The following is an 18,719-nucleotide window of genomic DNA, read 5'->3' as shown; positions in this document are numbered from 1 at the left end:
GTATAATGATTCACATACATGCACGTCATTCATAAGTTTTCACGGAGAAAGCAGGATGCGTTTAAAAAAAACATAATTATGCAAAATTATTCAAAATACAGCTATTTTGGAACATTTTCTATAGCAATCCATGTAAACACTGTGGCTTTATTCAATGGATAACTTATACTTTATTCAAATTTCTCCATTGAATTCCCAATGATTCTGGTTCAGGAATTGTACGTCATTAATCTGGTTTACTGTATTTACCGAATATTTTATGTTGTAACGCCCTCAATGTTGAAAAGAAGAAAGTCTGAAAGAGTAGAAAACGACTGTTTGCTGCTGCTGTCCATCATTGATTTTTGGGGTGTAATTTACGTTACATTACGCTGAGGTTTAAATTCACTAGATTATACAGAAAACAACACATTTTATAGTAAAATTGGAATATTCAATGAGTTTTAATTTAGCGTCACGCATTTAACTGCCATATAAATATAAAACTCAGCAAATAATAGCCCTATATTGCACTCGCACTCAGACTGTGTGTTTGACTTTGGGCCATATATATTTCCGGATAAGTAATTAATGGCGTAGTATTGACAATATTTTGTATAGAAAATAGAGACTGAACTTGCCCTGAATGTGATACAATAGAAGGCGAGATGCATTTACAGAATGGAGAAGCAGAAACGATACAACTTATTTTACAATGATATATTGGACATTGACAACCCACGCGGGAACTAGATCACTTATCAGGAATTGATCATTCAACTAAGTCTTTTTTTGACATTTTAGTGTGCGCCCTCCAGTGGTAGATACTTTGCTAACTGGACTCGGACAAATATGGCGATTTAGGATGTCAGTGTGTTTTGTCCGTTTGTTGTTTTGGAACTGATCAGGTACAGTTTATGTTATTCCGAGTAACCACAGGCGTGTTTTTAATGATTATGCTTCTAACATTGTACATTGAGCCTGTAAGTGTGTTGTAGTTGGGGAAACACCTCTGTTTAGATTCCGATAGGGTCAAAAACGTTTATATAAGTGTTAGTGTTACTGTTATCGTTGTCATATGTCAGTGATTCATGGTCATATTTGCAGTTACTCACAGGCTCGGATAACTAATTATTTGTCTGAATCCTAGGGTATTGTTGACTCGATTGCGATTGTGTACATGGATTTACGTTGGATGCTATTTTAGGGGATATTCTGTGTATTAGCCCCGTGTACATGGACTGTGTCGGGGGCTTAGTATCATAATACGGACAGGCGATCCCTGTGTGCGGGGTTATTGCCCACTAGTTGCCCGATCAACACAGGGTTGGAGCATGGACGTAGTAGTACGTCCATGTACGTCCATGGTTGGAGCTAGAAAGGGAAGGAGAGAGGACGCTATTTTTTCTGCCTGTCCTAAGATAGTTATAGTTTATTTGCTCATTAGATTACCATGGTTTAATCTTCTGTTGGTTAACTTTGTGAATATCTGTATGCGTTCGGAGACTAAATCAACCCTATTGATTCATAATCTGAAACTATGAAATAAAAAAAAAATGTATAATTACACAATGAAACAGGGAAGTTTATTTTGAAAGGAGGTTATGTTAATTTGTACCACAGTACCCACAGTAAAATAACAATATACTGTATGTGTATGTGTTCTACATATTCATGAAAACTACAGGCTGTAATTATCATTTCGATGTTAATGAATAATAATGTTGCAAAAATTGCTATATGGAATAGACATTTTTATTTTCATGTTATTAAGTTATTAATTTACTTTTAAAAGTAAAGTAGCTATCATAAAATATAATTACCGGTACTGTAAAATGAAATTTTCAATTATGAAGTACGCTACATGGTGTTTTGCCATGCTGCTCACAAAAGTAACTGCTCTATAACTGATAAACTTCCTCTAAAATATTGTTGGTTATGAAAAAGATAAAAGATACCATAAAAATAGAAATTCATGTTGAACTCAACTGTAACATTACTAACATGCGAAAACGTCTCATCTCATCAACTTGATTTTTCAAAAATAAATGATTTACGGTAAAAAAAAACGAACAGAGTTGCTAGAAAATCATCATGAATTGTACATTTTCTCATTTTACACTCAATGACCTGAAAAATAATCCATCTACACCCACCAATCATAACAATGAGTAACAATCATCTACTGGGTATTTTACTTCCATGTAAAATCTTTTAGACATTGTCTAAACAAACAATGGAAATGGTAACGCTATTGCGATTTCACGAACACACATCGGCGCACAATAAAAAGATCGAAATATCTCATTTTAACTCTCTGTTTTCAAGCAACCCATACAAACTTTAAAATCTTTTACAGGAACCGTCGGTAATCGTTCGCGACTTCGCTGAAAATGTATCCAGGACTGTGTTGTTCCCGATGCCAAAGGTCGCTGAATGACCTCTGACTTCACTTGGAAGAAAACGCACACATGTATCTAGACTGACGCAGTCGGGCGATTAATTTGTTTTTGTAGTTTAGATAAAATTTAAAAAATCGCGAAATCACCCCGACTGGTTTATTCTGCAGGAAATTCATTGCTATTAAATATTCATGATGCACATTTGAGGTGGGCGTGGAAATACGTGCATAATGAGGTCAACATGGTAAAGGTCACCCTGCAGACCCAACATGGCGACACGTTGAAATTCGTGTTTGCCGTAGTCGTCGTTTTTAATTCATCACAATGTGTAAAAAAGTAACTCGTATTAGTCGTAGAATTAAAAAAAAAAACGGCTACAATCAGCGGACGTCTTCTCGGCCAGAGGTCAGTTGATGAGACGTTGTGATTGGCTAAGATGATTGTTAATTAGAATACTCATTAGCACAATTACCCGTTGTAAAATCAACGGGTTCCTGCAGTGTCGATAGAGGGCCATGCAGAATAAACCAGTCGGGGGGATTTCGCAGTTACAGGAGATTTCGCGCTAACACCTCCATTTTGCAAATTTTTTTATTTTATTTAAACTACAAAAACAAATTAATCGCCCCGACTGCGCCAGTCTAACATGTATCATTTGTTATTTCTTCTGCATATTCGTTTTTATGGATGAAAAATATTTTCCCATTCAGAGATATCTTGAAATGCAGCAATTAGCATGAGTAAATATGCGGTCTCAATCATGGTGTAAAAGGCTCATTTTGATAGGATTAATTCTGTCTAAAACAAAGTTGTGTAAACAGCTTAAGGTAGCGGGACTATTATTTGCATACTTGTTTTCATCTTCTAATTGTGACTAAATGACTACAAATAGACCCGGGAAAGTATATATTTTTAGAATCGCCAGACTTCAAGCTTTTCACAAGTGTATTTTGCATGCACGTATCTGCAATCTACGACGCGTTACTCAATCAAAGGTGAAAAATTACTTTTTCTGTAAAAAAAATAATTACGCATTTATGCTGGCGATAAGTATTTTTTTCACTTTTCCTAGTTGTTCAATAGTCTGGTAAATTGAATGTGTCTGGTTAGTTTTATTCAAGCAACGCGTTTTAAAAAATAGTGTCCTGAATTTCAATTACTGTTTTAGTCGCATTGCCCCCAACTCAAACCACAACTCGTTGGTAAGTAATCGATGAAATAGTTTGTCTGGACACATTCAAGTTCCTCTTATTGTCACCTTAAAGCTGTGAAAATTTGGTGTTAATCCGACGACAATAAGTATACGTTATTTTTTGTTAAAGACCTTGTAATTTGAAAAACATAAACTCCTAGAAAACGTCCATAAAGTAACAGCAAAGATTTTCAAGCTTGTTTATCGGCACAATCAATTTGTTTTCCCATCAAGGTCTGTTTTACCATGTGTAGGGACATCCAAATGTGTAAGGCTATTGGAAACCAAAAAATAAAGGAATGGGATAGCTATAATTGGATAAATTCGGCATATGAAAACACCAAAATCAATGATTTTTTTTCAGTGGCTGTGTGACCTTGTGTCTGACACATTCATATGCAAATGACTAATCTGTGAGACAAACAGGGGCGGAGACAAACCACTCAAATGTTTGGAAACACTCATTGTGTGTCAGATAGCTACTGATAACACATCCTAACATTGCTTTGTCTTGAGTTTATCTTTGAAACTTATAGGCACACAGATTAAACCTGTGTTGTTGATTTTGGAAAACACTACTGAGGCTGCCTTGCTTCCCTTCAGAAAATCTATATTTTAACCAACTTACATGACATTCTATGTTATATTTACTTTATCATATGAAAGTTTATGGTGCATTTCATCAATTAATAAATAAATGTGAAAATCGTAATTTTCAACACAAATAATAGTCTCGCTACCTTAAAACAGGCTTCAATAGTGTCCTCTGTGTACCTACTGTTCATAGACTTGTTATGGGTGTCGGGGTTGGCGGGGCAGATGAACATAATTATTGTCACACAACACCTTTCATTTTCTAACGACTCGGTCGTTCAGTCTTGAAATGCATATTCCCAAATGACCATTCGATACTACTATTAAATCATTTGCAATCAGGTAAAAATGTAAATACAATTAGGAAAAAATTAATTGACAAATTTTGAGGGCTAGAACAAGAATGAAAGTGTGGCGTTTTCTTTTTTGTTTTTTTTCTTACATTTGTTTTTATTTTCAATTCATGTGTTTATTCATAACCTTGAATTGTGAAACACTTTCATTATGTAATTTTCATTTATTTGGGTTAGTTATTTATATGTAGCTAGTCTGGCAATCATGTCATTTCGCTAATCCGATATGAAATTTTTTTTTGTGTGTGTGTGAAAGTGTAGCGTTAATGAAAATATTTTCAAGTCAGCGATGTCAAGTCTTCTGTGTCTGTTTTGAATTCATTTACAACATTTGTCATCTTTGAAAAAAATCCTTTGCTCTCACCCTTCCAAACGTTTCAAATGGTTCGCTTCGCCTGTAGCTATTGAATATTGATGACATGTCTCTAAATAAAGCCTACACGTAAGAGAACATATTTCAACTGATAAATGGCCACTTGTAGGTACACCTTTCAGCTCTACTTGAAATTCTTCATTTTTGAACCAAAATGTCAACTGTACACGCAAGGTGTATTATTGAAAAATACTCTCATAAAACAGTATGGGCCAAGCAACACTCTGGAATAATGACTTGAGAATAATTAATTAATGTTCATAAAAAAAAAAGTTATTTCTACCTGCCCACCCAACTTTTGTTTTAAATGTTACCAGAAATACACATGTCTGACATGCCCATGTCGATTGGCCAAAACAATTGACATCACAGTATGCTAGCCTATAGCATGCACTCTATCATGGTGGTGTCTGCTCCAAGTTTTAATAATCATAAATCTCACTTTGCAGATATAAACCATGTATGGTGGAGGTGTTGGCAAACAAGAGAATTCTAAATTCCCATTTCTTTGGGATTTGACCACTCCCGAATTAGAGAGGATTCTCAGTAACGAAGATGCTTTGAATGATTTGGTCAAAAACAATGAAGAAGTACGTATTTGTCGTTACACGAACTCGGTGACTATTTTTGTCCTGGCTTTATTAATTTGTCAGGGTTCAATAGGGGTCCCACACTATGTGTACAACACAAGCAAAATACATTTTATTCACACAAATTCTGTAATGAACAACACTTGAAGTTTGAAAACACAATATATTTCAATGTGGGGTACATCAGTGTATATTTAGCCAGAGAATTGTATTGCTGTCAATACTCTTCCCCCCACCCTCATTAATTGTCATCCCAGTGGTTTATTTCTATTAAACGACAGTTGAGGTCATGCTATCATTTATTTTATCACAGGCTCATTTCAAACATTGCATGACCAACTAAACAAATAAATAGGAGGTGTTCCATTATCATTGATACATCGCAATTTTTGTTGGCCAACATTTTAATATAACGTGGAAAATTATAGTCAACTGACAGCTAAAATTCTTTTTTGTGTAATTTCAGTGTTGAGTTGCATGTCACTTCAAAGTTCATCAAGCTCTTACAATCTATTCATATTTTTCTACTTCAGGTGAGGTCCGTGCAATTGCAGCGAGAGACGTTACTAGCGACAAATCGCAGTCTAGCGGAGCACAACTTGTCAAGAGAACCAAGACTACGAAGCGGTAAAGGACGACTAGCTAGTTTGTACACTCAGTCAACGAAACTACGAAGTCAGTACGAGAGAGATAAACAACAACTTGGTGAGTGAGGAATGTGGAAATGTAGTGTAAATTGATATTAACATTCCAAATGATGCTTATTGCTTATTGGATTGTAGATACTAACAAGGGAGACTTTATTTCAACCAAATTGATTTTCAAGACCATTTCATTGATTTACTAATAAGGCCATTATTATAAGTGTTGTTTACTGACATAAATAGGCTCAAATATCAGAGAATATCATATTAAAAATAAATGGGAGGGTCAATATAACAGAGAGTAAGCAGAGAGTATTGATGAATGGAGTAGTGGAAATCAGTGATCAGGAATTGCACAACCTTTCTTATTATTACTGTTTATGAAACGAACATATAACTGATAAAAGCATGGTACACTAAACCTGATTTTGGTTTATATGTGCTGTTATCAGGGATGTGCTTCTAATAGAGCAAATATGGTATGTGATAATACATGTAGCTTGCATATTTGAATATCATGAGGCACTGTGTCAAATGTCCCTGCTATGAAATATCTAAGTACATTCATTATCAAAACTTGTTTTCTTCTCCGTACATTTATACACAGACGCTATGGCCTCACAGAATTCTCTGGATACCATCCTTGTTATGTTAAGATCAGCTGCTGGCAGTTGTGAAGATGATGCTGAAGTAAGTGCAAACAAGACAAGCCGGTAGGCTGGTTGGCGATCCGCTCCGCTCAGAAACAAGCAATATGTTTTTGGCTGTTTCCATGGTGACATAAACGTGAAGCTAACGTCGGTTTATAACTAAAACGAAGTTCGCAAACACCATTCAGTCTTTAGAAGTCACTTAGTTTATTACTAGGACCACAGTCACAGTCAGACGTATTCTGCTGTTACATTTATTATTTCCAACCGTTTTGCGATAGCATTTTCTAGAATGAAACATTTCCTGTAAATGCGGGGAAGCGAAATAATGAAATAACGAAATGGTAAATATTTACCTAAAGTACAGTTTGTTGACCTTCACAATCATATACTTCATAATACAAAACACTAGTCACGGTGAGTTATTTAAACATACGACTCATAATCGGAAAATATGACCACAGTCCAGAATTTCAGACGGATATTAAGCAACCTAAGAGCATATCAGAAGCATTTATTCTAAAATATAAAAAAGAACTGCAGTCAAAAGTCAAGAATGCCAGCAAATAAAGGACTCTGTCCCACAATCCTTTGTGCGCGTTATTACGGACACGCGCAAAAAACTGTATCACGCTTGACAAATCTGGGTCAAATATACAGTACGCTACTATTTTGCCACAGATTGTTTAGTAATGGAGTGTTCGGTGACCATTGAATTAGCCCGTGATTCATATTCTATGTGTATTAATTTATTCATCAATTTTCGTGACTGACAGTACTGCCCAAATTTTAGTCAAAAAAACGCATTTGGTGAAACGGAAGAGCATCGCCAGGCGATGGACGCGGGGCTCTTTGGCAACGACCGCATAGAGGTCAAAATACGCGTTCTATTTTTACGCGTTAAATTTGGCTCTTCGGTTTCGCCCCCTCCGGAATGTTCTACTTTCGCAGCCTAATCGCAGGTTTTTCGAAAAACGTCGAAAAAACACAAGAATTAGTGGAAATGTTCCTGTTTTGGGCGGATTATTGATAGAGAATAATGTCTTTATTACAAAAATGCTGAAAAACCGTGAGTTGTTGCCTTAGTTATTTTTTTATTGGCGAAAAACTGCGAACTCGGCAAATTTGGTTGCACAACTTCCCTTTATCATATACACCCAGCAACACAGATGCCAGCTGTCTGTGTACAAAACTGGTAGGAGGTAATACATTTGGGGCGAAAGTATTCAAAAATAAGTTTTTGAATGTTGCAATGGCAGTGGTGGGCCAGGATTTTTTTCCAATTAGTGACGGCACGACCTATGAACAAAATCAGCCGAGCCGAAAAAATCACAGAGGAGTTAAAAGCTGTTGCTGGTGAAAAGTTACCCCAACTTTGGGGTCAAATTTCTCGGTAATGAAAACAGATATCAAAAATTCAAATAGTAACTTTGTGCCCACACTCAAGCTGAGTAGAATGAGCTATGTCTGAAGTGTTTTATCCCAAATTTGTAGGAGGAGATACATTTGGCGCGAAGCTATCCAAAAATCAGTTTTTTGGCTGTTGCTATGGCAACGGTGGACCAAACAATTTTTTCAGATTTTTCATAATAACTACCTGCCAAGTTTGAAAGAAATCGGCCAAGCCAAAAAAATCACAGAAGAAATCATACGTGAAAACACTGGAAATGTACACACACAGACACACAAAACGACAAAAGTGATTAGAAGGGCAATCCTAGCGGAGCGGATCGCCAACAACTCTTGTTTTGTTAATCCTAGTGACAATGTCAACTTTTGACACTTTTCACAAAATAAAACCTGCTTCAATTTTTAGCTCCGCTGTCGACTTTGTCGAGCGGAGCTTATCGTATGAGTGATTGTCCGTCGTCGTTCGGCGTCTGTCGTTCGTGTCAATGTTTTACTTATTCAACTTCTTCTTGAAAACTACAAGCCTGAATGCTTTGATACTTGGTGTATATGTACCTTGGGTAGACCTCTCTCAGATTTGTTCATTTCATGATCATATCTTCAATTCTCTAATTTTGGTGAATATTTTTGTCATTTTTGGTAAAAAGTGATATTTTCGACTTCTTGTTAAAAACCGCAAGTCCAATTGCTTTGATATTACTTATGTAGGTACTACATGTGGACCTCTCTCAGATTTGTTCATTTTGTAATGATATCTTTAATTCTCTAATTTTGGTGAATATTTTTGTCATTTTTGATAAAAAGTGATATTTTCAACTTCTTGTTAAAAGCCAATAGTTCAATTGCTTTGATATTACATATATAGATACTACATGTAGACCTTTCTCAGATTTGCTCATTTTGTGATGATATCTTCAGTTCTCTAATTTTGGTGAATATTTTTGGTAAAAAGTGTTATTTTCGACTTCTTGTTAAAAACCGCAAGTCCAATTGCTTTGATATTACATATATAGGTACTACATGTGGATCTCTCTCAGATTTGTTTATTTTGTAATGATATCTTCAATTCTCTAATTTTGGTTTAAATTTTTTAGCTCCGCTGTCGACTTTGTCGAGCGGAGCTTATCATATGAGTGATTGTCCGTCGTCGTCGTCCAGGTCAATGTTTTACTTTTTCGACTTCTTCTTGAAAACTACAAGCCTGAATGCTTTGATACTTGGTGTATATGTACCTTGGGTAGACCTCTCTTAGGTTTGTTCATTTCATGTTGATATCTTCAATTCTCTAATTTTGGTGAATATTTTTGTAATTTTTGGTAAAAAGTGATATTTTCGACTTCTTGTTAAAAACCGCAAGTGCAATTGCTTTGATATTACATATATAGGTACTACATGTGGACCTCTCTCAGATTTGTTCATTTTGTAATGATATCTTTAATTCTCTAATTTTGGTGAATATTTTTGTCATTTTTGGTAAAAAGTGATATTTTCGACTTCTTGTTAAAAACCGCAAGTGCAATTGCTTTGATACTACATATATAGGTACTACATGTGAACCTCTCTCAGATTTGTTCATTTCGTGATGATATCTTCAATTCTCTAATTTTGGTGAATATTTTTGTCATTTTTGGTAAAAAGTGATATTTTCGACTTCTTGTTAAAAACCGCAAGTCCGATTGCTTTGATATTACATATATAGGTACTACATGTGGACCACTCTCAAATTTGTTCATTTCATGATGATATCTTTAATTTTCTAATTTTGGTGAATATTTTTGTCATTTTTGGTAAAAAAGTGATATTTTCTTGTTAAAAACCACAATCATTTATGGTGAAAAATGATATTTTTGAATTCTTGTTTAAAACAGCAAGTCCTATTGCATTGATACTATGCATATTGTTCATTTTCTAATATATCTTCTGTTCTTTAATTGAAATGTGCATTGCTAACAGCGGAGCTATCTCAGCCGAGAGGCTGCATGTTTTCATTTTCTTTCAAAAAATGTGATCAAGTTATGTAGCCAATAGAACATTATGTATATTCGATCTAAAGTTTTAGAAAAATATTCAAAAATAGGCAAAATATTTCAACAAAATTTCAGCGAAAAAATTATGATTCTCTCATAATTGAGATTATTTGATTTTTTATCATAGACTATTATTTAAATTTTCTACACCTCCAAATATTGGTGATCATTTTGGCGTACCTTTGTCTAAATTTTAGTTGCAAATACTTGAGCAGTGTTTTGACACACATTGTTGATTCACCAAGATTTCCTTGCCATGCTGCAGTAATTTCATGCATTTCATGAGTTCATAGATGAGGAAATATTAAAGTGGGCGTGTCCCGCTTTCATAATTAATGAGATATGGTATTTTGCTTCCCATAAAAGAATTTTGTGTTGAGTAGGCATGTCTTGCAAAGACAAATCTGGAGATAAGCACTTAGCATTAATACATATTACATTGTCATGAATATTCATAATTTTTGCATGTTTTATCTAATAACTGTTTTACATAAAATTGAAAACAGCCCACTATTTCCTTCAAAAGGTTCATCAGAATTAGTTTCTATAAAATCCTGTAAACAAAATCCAATTATGCCACTTTCTGTCCAATTTCCTATGCAAATTGCATTCAGATTGATTGACAAAAGCTCCTGAATGGTGCCCGTAAATTTTACTTTGGTCTAAAATTAGCGATGAATTAACAGAATTAATTATCATCATGACATGTCTAGCATGGATTGGTTTTGTTTACAATTACATAATATTCTGTTATTTGCACCCATATATAAGATCACTTATAAGTAAACTTGAACTTCTGAAAAAAAAACCCTCTAACATCAATTTTATAATCAAAATTCTTCTTTTTTCTTCCTTGGCACAGAGAATTGCTGACAATTTCCTCGAAGGCAACCTTGGAGCTAAAACGTTCATTGAACAGTATATTGCAAAGCGAAAAGAAGCGCATATACGGCGGATTAACGCTGAGAAGATGATGGAGATAAGAAACCAGAAACAAACACAGCAGCAAGTGTGTCCTCCTTCAGCGCAAAGTTACACACCATTTGCGTATGGAAGTGGCCATAATACCCCTTATCCAGTCGGCAGTGGATACATGCCTATGCCATCTTTGTAGGAGAAAGACTGCATAATAATTATCCCCCATGGCAGTAGCAATAATTCAAAAGTATTAGTTGAAACAAAGTTTTTAAAGATGGAGAGAGGGGTGATATTTTGTGAGCTTATTCAGCACAAACGCTGAAGAAAACCATTAAGATAGTTACCGGTACACATAATTATGTACCAGGTTAGTATATATACCGTACTAATGACTAAAACCAAGTTGCTACTAGACAAAGTACACACACATGCAGATATAGCATTAAGAAGCTTCCATAATGTTAACAAAGTTAGCCTGCAATTTACATGAACTTTTAATTTCGTTATGAGATAAATATTGAATAGTATGTTTGCTTAGATTGGAAAATGACTAATTTTTTTAGACCAAGTAGGTAATCAGAGAAATTGTTTCATCAATAAGTTTCTTATACTTGCATTTTGATTTATTCATTATGGCATGTTATAAACTAGAGACTGAGTAGAAGTCATATTTTTTAGCTGGAAATCGATACTTATTTCTCTGCAAATGAGGGCTTCATTTAATTTTATGTGACTGTTATTACTGAAAGAACTCTTTTGAACTGTTTGAATATTTCACATGTTTTCTTGAAAATCTTGCATTTAGACATGGATACTCAATATTGACCATTTCTGATACGTCAAGATGGAATATAAAGATAGAACCCTTATTTAAGATTGGGTAGGGGGTACAGCATATACATTTGTTTTCAATTGGAATTTTTGCAACTCTGTGATGCAGATAACTTTCCATCTGATTTCAAATTGTTAGCCGAATTAACTTTTCAGATTGTAGCCACATTCCCCCTCTGTCAGGAATAATATTGCCCCTCTAACTACCCCTACAATTAAGACTCTAATGTCGCAATTTACATTCCTGTATAGAATTCATCATGGATTTTTAATGAGGATCTATGGAGAATTCTGCATTTTGCCAAAAAAAAAAACAAGGAACTGAAATCATCTCAGTTTTTACATAAAAATCCTTGATATGGATTCTTTTTATTTTAAATGATTGCTTGAAACTGAATTTAACTGATACCTGAATGGGTGAGAATTATAAATCTAAGTTTATGGTCAATTGAAATGAAATAAAATAAGAACATGGTTGACTTAATTTTTTAATTTAATTTTAATATATTTTTAGTCCCTGTTCGAACTCAGTCAGAAAACAGGGACTTATGGATTGACTTCTATGTGTCTGAATCTATATCTTAGACATGCCTGGACCGATTACATTCGAACTTCATACGTACATTGTACATAATATCATACATATGAACATTGTTTCACGATCTGATTCAAGATGGCTAAATGGCGGTCATTTTTGTACTGAAAAATCATCAAAATCAAGACAATTATGAATTTGTTTTAAAGAATGTGGTTTTAGTGCCAAATCTCTGACTGATGATGTTCAAATTTTATATATTCATTAAACATCATGTAATAGATATACAGCTGTATTGATGACGATCTTATTCAAAATGGCTGAATGGTTGCCATTTTTGTGCTAAAAATCATCAAAGATTCAAGCATTTCTGGCATTCCGGAACCGGATCTCGGTCACTTATGGATGAATTTCATTCAAACTTAGTTCATACATTAGACATTATGGGTCCCTGATACCTGTCATATTGTTTTTCAGATCATATTCAAAATGACTGACTGGTGGCCATTTTGTTTAAATGAATGCGGTTCTAGAGCCATATCTCTGACATGCTTCGACTGATACATCATTATACATCATGTCATAGATATATAGTTGTATTGTTTTGACGATCAGATTCAAAATGGTCAACCGATGGCCATTTTGTTTTAATCAATGAAGTTATGTACATATGGACAAGTACTTGTACTATATCACTATAAACAAAACTATATAACTCGGATTCGATAACTAACAGGACAGTATATTAATTTATAATATTAATTTTAATATTAGTTTTAACAAAAATTTGCTGCACCTGTGGCTTTCACAAATCAAATCTCTAAAAACAATTCTTGCAGCAAAATAATTGTAACATCAAAATAAATAATATCAAAAAACTATTAAAAAACAAGCAGCCTGTCGGCTGAGATAGCTCCGCTGTTAGCAATGCACATGGCAATTAAAGAACAGAAGATATCATTAGAAAATTAACAAATTTGAGAGAGGTCCACATGTAGTACCTATATGTATAATATATCAAAGCAATTGGACTTGCGGTTTTCAACAAGAAGTCGAAAATATCACTTTTTACCAAAAATTACAAAAATATTCATCAAAATTAGAGAATTAAAGATATCATCATGAAATGAACAAATCTGAGAGAGGTCCACATGTAGTACCTATATATGTAATATCAAAGCAATTGGACTTGCGGTTTTCAACAAGAAGTCGAAAATATCACTTTTTACCAAAAATTACAAAAATATTCACCGAAATTAGAGAATTAAAGATATCATTACAAAATGAACAAATCTGAGAGAGGTCCACATGTAGTACCTATATATGTAATATCAAAGCAATTGGACTTGCGGTTTTCAACAAGAAGTCGAAAATATCACTTTTTACCAAAAATTACAAAAATATTCACCAAAATTAGAGAATTAAAGATATCATTACAAAATGAACAAATCTGAGAGAGGTCCACATGTAGTACCTATATATGTAATATCAAAGCAATTGGACTTGCGGTTTTCAACAAGAAGTCGAAAATATCACTTTTTACCAAAAATGACAAAAATATTCACCAAAATTAGAGAATTAAAGATATCATTACAAAATGAACAAATCTGAGAGAGGTCCAAATGTAGTACCTATATATGTAATATCAAAGCAATTGCACTTGCGGTTTTCAACAAGAAGTCGAAAATATCACTTTTTACTAAAATGACAAAAATATTCACCAAAATTAGAGAATTGAAGATATCATCATGAAATGAACAAATCTGAGAGAGGTCTACCCAAGGTACATATACACCAAGTATCAAAGCATTCAGGCTTGTAGTTTTCAAGAAGAAGTCGAAAAAGTAAAACATTGACACGGACGACGGACGACGACGACGACGACGGACGACGACGGACAATCACTCATATGATAAGCTCCGCTCGACAAAGTCGACAGCGGAGCTAAAAAAACTAAGCCAACCAGGATCATGTCATTGACAAATTTGTACAAAACAGATAGTGGATGAACTGATAATTTTGGGTACAATTATTTTATCTGTTATTTTTAAATGTCAATAAAGTCAGTTTTCATATTCTGTATCAAGTTTTGAATCTGATTTCTGAATACGAGTGTCCTTTTAACTCATTGTTTTTATTCTGTGCGAGTTTCAGCTTTTATCCAGTTAAACAATCCATCACTGCTCAATACATGCACATTCAGTGTCCAAAAAAAAATCATTCCACATAATACCCAGCATGCCCGTTATTGAAACTCTGCGTTCTCATTGGTCGATGAGTACTATGTGAAGCTGTGTTTCGGATAACAAGGCAGTGTTTGAGGTCAATGCATGAGCACACGACTAGATTGTGTACGAGTGTGTGCGCGACCCATCAACATTCAATGTTTCCTAATAATGTATGAATCATTTAAACAGCGAGCCCAACCATTATTTGTCTTTTTCATCTGGAAATGTACCAGATTTAAATTTATGTGTTACCAGTACTAGCGTTCAACATAGTTCTTGGTATTATAATTGCAATAAAGGACTCTCGTTATTTTATGATAACGGGGCTCAGACTGGGATGTTCGTTTAATTAAAGGGGCTTGTATATTGCTGCACGCATCCATGTCCTGTTACTTAAAGGGGCATGTCCAGTTAAGCCTAATCTCACAACAAATTTACTTGGATTAAAATTACAATGGATAACAAAAGATAGATTAACTTTGTAAACAACATAAACAATAGTGTCCAATGATTCTTTGGTGCAATCCATGGGATTGAACGGTTCCCCTTTAAACAATAATGAAACCTCATTAAGGAGGGCTATGGCAAGATAATTTGCAAGGCGAGGCTGAACAAATTATCGCATCTACACCCTTTTCTGAATCCAATGCGACACTGGGAGATTCATTATTGGTAAAAAGCAAAATTTAGTTAAATTGGGGGCTTTTTCTGAAATGAATTTACTTGCGAATACAGGTTTACTACACATGTGATATTGTAAAGCTACGATGTCAAAAAAATCTAATTCTGATAGTGTGATACATAACTTGCAATAAAGGAAAGTACATCGTCCTTCATTCTCTAAATATATATACTGGTATAAAAAGGTGCAGAAGTCAACTATGAAACGTTACAAAAATTTCTAATTATGTAAAATCTTTTATTTACCAATTCAGTTCACAAATAAATTAGAAACATGCCTCAGTACTTCACATGACCCCTGAAAGGTCACACATCCTGGGACTTTCAATGAGCTACAACATTAAAATCATGTTTTGATTTACATACCATAGTCTGGTCAGCAAGTATATTAATTTTACTAATTGGTTAGGAAAATAGTTGCGACTTGATCATGGATGGATAGATAAATAAAAAGTGTAGCAAAACACTAGCATTATCTTTAAAATATCCCTAGACACACAAAATACTGTGAACTTAAGTGTGGAAATTCAAAAAGACACCGCCAAGTTTGTCCCATGGAAGTTATCAAATTGCAAAATTATAATGGTTTACAAGAATTTGTGTTATAAATCTAGATATTTATAAATTGAAACAATGTACATGAATATGCTTGTGTAGCAATGTAGGCAGTTTGATATGAAAGTTGGTGGGTGGGTATTTTTAAGAATAAACACCTTTGCTAACTTCAGTGTACCAAATGCAACAGTGTCAAATATTATTCACAAGTGAACATTGAAACCATATTCCTGTTTGGGATGGAATTTGAAAAGAATGTGTTGTGATTTGTGCCCCACGAGTCTCCCTAACTAATGGCATTTATGACAAGGTGGTTGTTTGTTTTGCAACACCCAAAGACGATGCATTTCCACTTGTTTATTATTTCCACTTGATCATAACATCCCTGATTATCGTACATGTACAGGCAACTCCTTTGATGAAAGATCCACTAAACCTGCATATTTCACTGTTACAGAATCAAAAACTCGCTACTTTCTGGCATGCCACAACTATGAATATCATAGTACATATTGTATGCCACATTTATAATGGTTACTTGAACATCAAGAATTCTTCGAAAATTTAGTTAGATTCAAGAAGAGAAGAAAAAGTAAAAGTTCCTTGTGACGGTAAATAAACCATCTTTTGTTATGTGTTTATAAAACAGGCCTTTTGTATTTACTGATACTGTAAAACCATTTATTTTCAGACATTTAATTTGACTATTTTGATGTTTTGAGCCGATTCACAGTGCTTCAATTCCACGAATTTGTCAAGAAATGAGTTTTGTTATTTTGCATGTCCACGTAGATTTAATTTAGCGGATTTTACTTATTAGCGAAAATAGTGAAATTAAAAACCAGTGAATAATAAATGTATTTACAGCACACAGTTTTAACAGCCAGCCAGTTAGCCACACCTCCATAATTCGGCCCGCAGTGTTCCGCAAACGAATAACCATACTGTAAAGTACTTTATTTTCACTTGGAATTTATTTTCGCTGAAGTGATGAATCAGTGAAAATATCTTTTTTCTCATAATTTACATTGATTCCACTCATGAAAAATCACTGAAAATAAAATTAATACAAAACAGCCAAAATATCTTTTCTATGAAACTTAATTCCAGCTAAAAACGAAGTATTTTACAATATTTTTTAATTGTTGTTCAGAAATGCATAAAAATATACTTCTTGTCTTATTCTTGTCCCCAAGAAAGGAACAAACCCATGTAGAACTTTACAAAAAGATTTCAAGTCAAAAATTAGCTTCATGATAAAATACATACACTAATATTGTTAAGTATACTGTTTCGCAGTAGCGATCACTCACGAGTAGGGATGTGCAGTGAAGATAACAAACTTAAGGACCATCAAGTTTGTTATACACTGTTATCTACAGTAAAGCAACACATCTGAATTATACACACCCACTGTGTGTGTGTTTTTCACTTGATGCACAAATATGAACGCTATAATGTCCTTTGTTGTGTTCCTCTGATTGAGTTTTGTCAATTGCATATATACAACTTCAATTGGAATCAGCATTTTCCATGTTTCTGAACATTAATTTGAGCAAACTAATGAAAGATTTAAAAAACTGACTGTGTCAATGTTTTTAGGAGACTAAAAGATGATGTACTGTACTGGTAGAGTATGATGAGAAATACCATGGAACTATAAACCACAGAAATACCAATGTTCAAACTTGTTTTGCCACAGCAACACCCCTAATTTGAGTAAGAGACGTTCGTATTTCACGGGTCGTTTACATGTTTATTGGATTTGCTTAAAATATCATTATTGGATCCCGAAGAACTGATGCTGTAGAGAAGGTAAACAAAAAGGCAAACCGCCAGCACAGTACCGATTTCACCAACCATCATCCGGCTTTCATTTGAATCTTCTTTATGATTAATTTCCTTGACAATCTTGCGGAGATTACGCAACCGCTGTTCCCGTGCCAACTGATTGCCATAAGTGAGTCGATAGAACTCATCAAAATCATACACCTTATCTCCTTGAGCATTGTACATTTGCCCAGTGTATACACCACTTCGCTTCTTCATCACTGACTCTTCTGGCTCCGGCTTGAAATCACCACGAAAATCTCTCGGTCCAAGTATACCTTTATCATAGCGTTTCCGCAGCGTGAAATTACCAAGCACGTTGTACGCTTCGGTTATCTCTGCAAATTTGCCTGCCTCGTCAACTCCGTCATTAACATCAGGATGGTAGACTTTCGACAGTGCATAGAAAGCGGTCTTGATTTGACCTTGGGTACATTTCGGCGATATTCCCAAGACATCGTAATAATTACGTTTTCCGTAAGTTCTTGCATATTGATTCAAAATGGAACTAGTCCGGTATGTTCTGATAAGTGTTATAACACTGCTTGGGGAAATACGCAGGCTAAACATAATAATTCAAAGTCTTGTCACGCGAAAGATGTGTATCCAAGATCATTCAGTCGTTGACACTTGCAAGAAAGGTCACCCGGCACGGTACCTGTTTTATGGAACAGCAAGCGGATGATTCGTTTAGTTTTAACCCGTGTCGCCACTTCCGACGAAAGCTAACAGCATTACTTTACATTAACCATCATAAATTAATATCTACATCAAGAGGGAGAGGTATAAATAGATGCTGGATTCAACCGGACACAGCTGTCCCAACAACGCCAACTAGAGGGTCACGTAGCTAAAGAACGAATAGATTGGTGGTTATAATTTTACTCCAGTAAATAATAGACTATTCCAATATAGAAGAGGGGGAAC

At 34.5% G+C, this 18,719-nt stretch overlaps 2 protein-coding genes across 2 annotated transcripts; one reads left to right on the top strand and one right to left on the bottom strand.

The window, feature by feature from the left end:
- The first annotated feature begins 804 nt into the window (after positions 1–804).
- Positions 805–11,478, top strand: LOC100374588 (vacuolar protein sorting-associated protein 37B-like). Its single transcript, XM_002738419.4, has 5 exons — positions 805–887; positions 5,343–5,483; positions 6,017–6,188; positions 6,735–6,817; positions 11,077–11,478. Exons 2-5 carry the CDS (start codon positions 5,352–5,354, stop codon positions 11,326–11,328), a joined length of 639 nt encoding a protein of 212 aa, XP_002738465.1. The 5' UTR covers positions 805–887; positions 5,343–5,351; the 3' UTR covers positions 11,329–11,478.
- A 4,146-nt stretch (positions 11,479–15,624) lies between these two features.
- Positions 15,625–18,636, bottom strand: LOC100376227 (dnaJ homolog subfamily C member 30, mitochondrial-like). Its single transcript, XM_002738428.3, has one exon. It carries the CDS (start codon positions 18,360–18,362, stop codon positions 17,700–17,702), a length of 663 nt encoding a protein of 220 aa, XP_002738474.1. The 5' UTR covers positions 18,363–18,636; the 3' UTR covers positions 15,625–17,699.
- Between the last annotated feature and the right edge of the window lie 83 nt (positions 18,637–18,719).

Source organism: Saccoglossus kowalevskii, chromosome 16 (genome assembly GCF_978046115.1).
Source record: "Saccoglossus kowalevskii chromosome 16, keSacKowa6.1, whole genome shotgun sequence".
In the NCBI taxonomy this organism is placed as follows: domain Eukaryota; kingdom Metazoa; phylum Hemichordata; class Enteropneusta; family Harrimaniidae; genus Saccoglossus; species Saccoglossus kowalevskii.
This window is presented reverse-complemented; position numbering and strand designations above follow the sequence as displayed.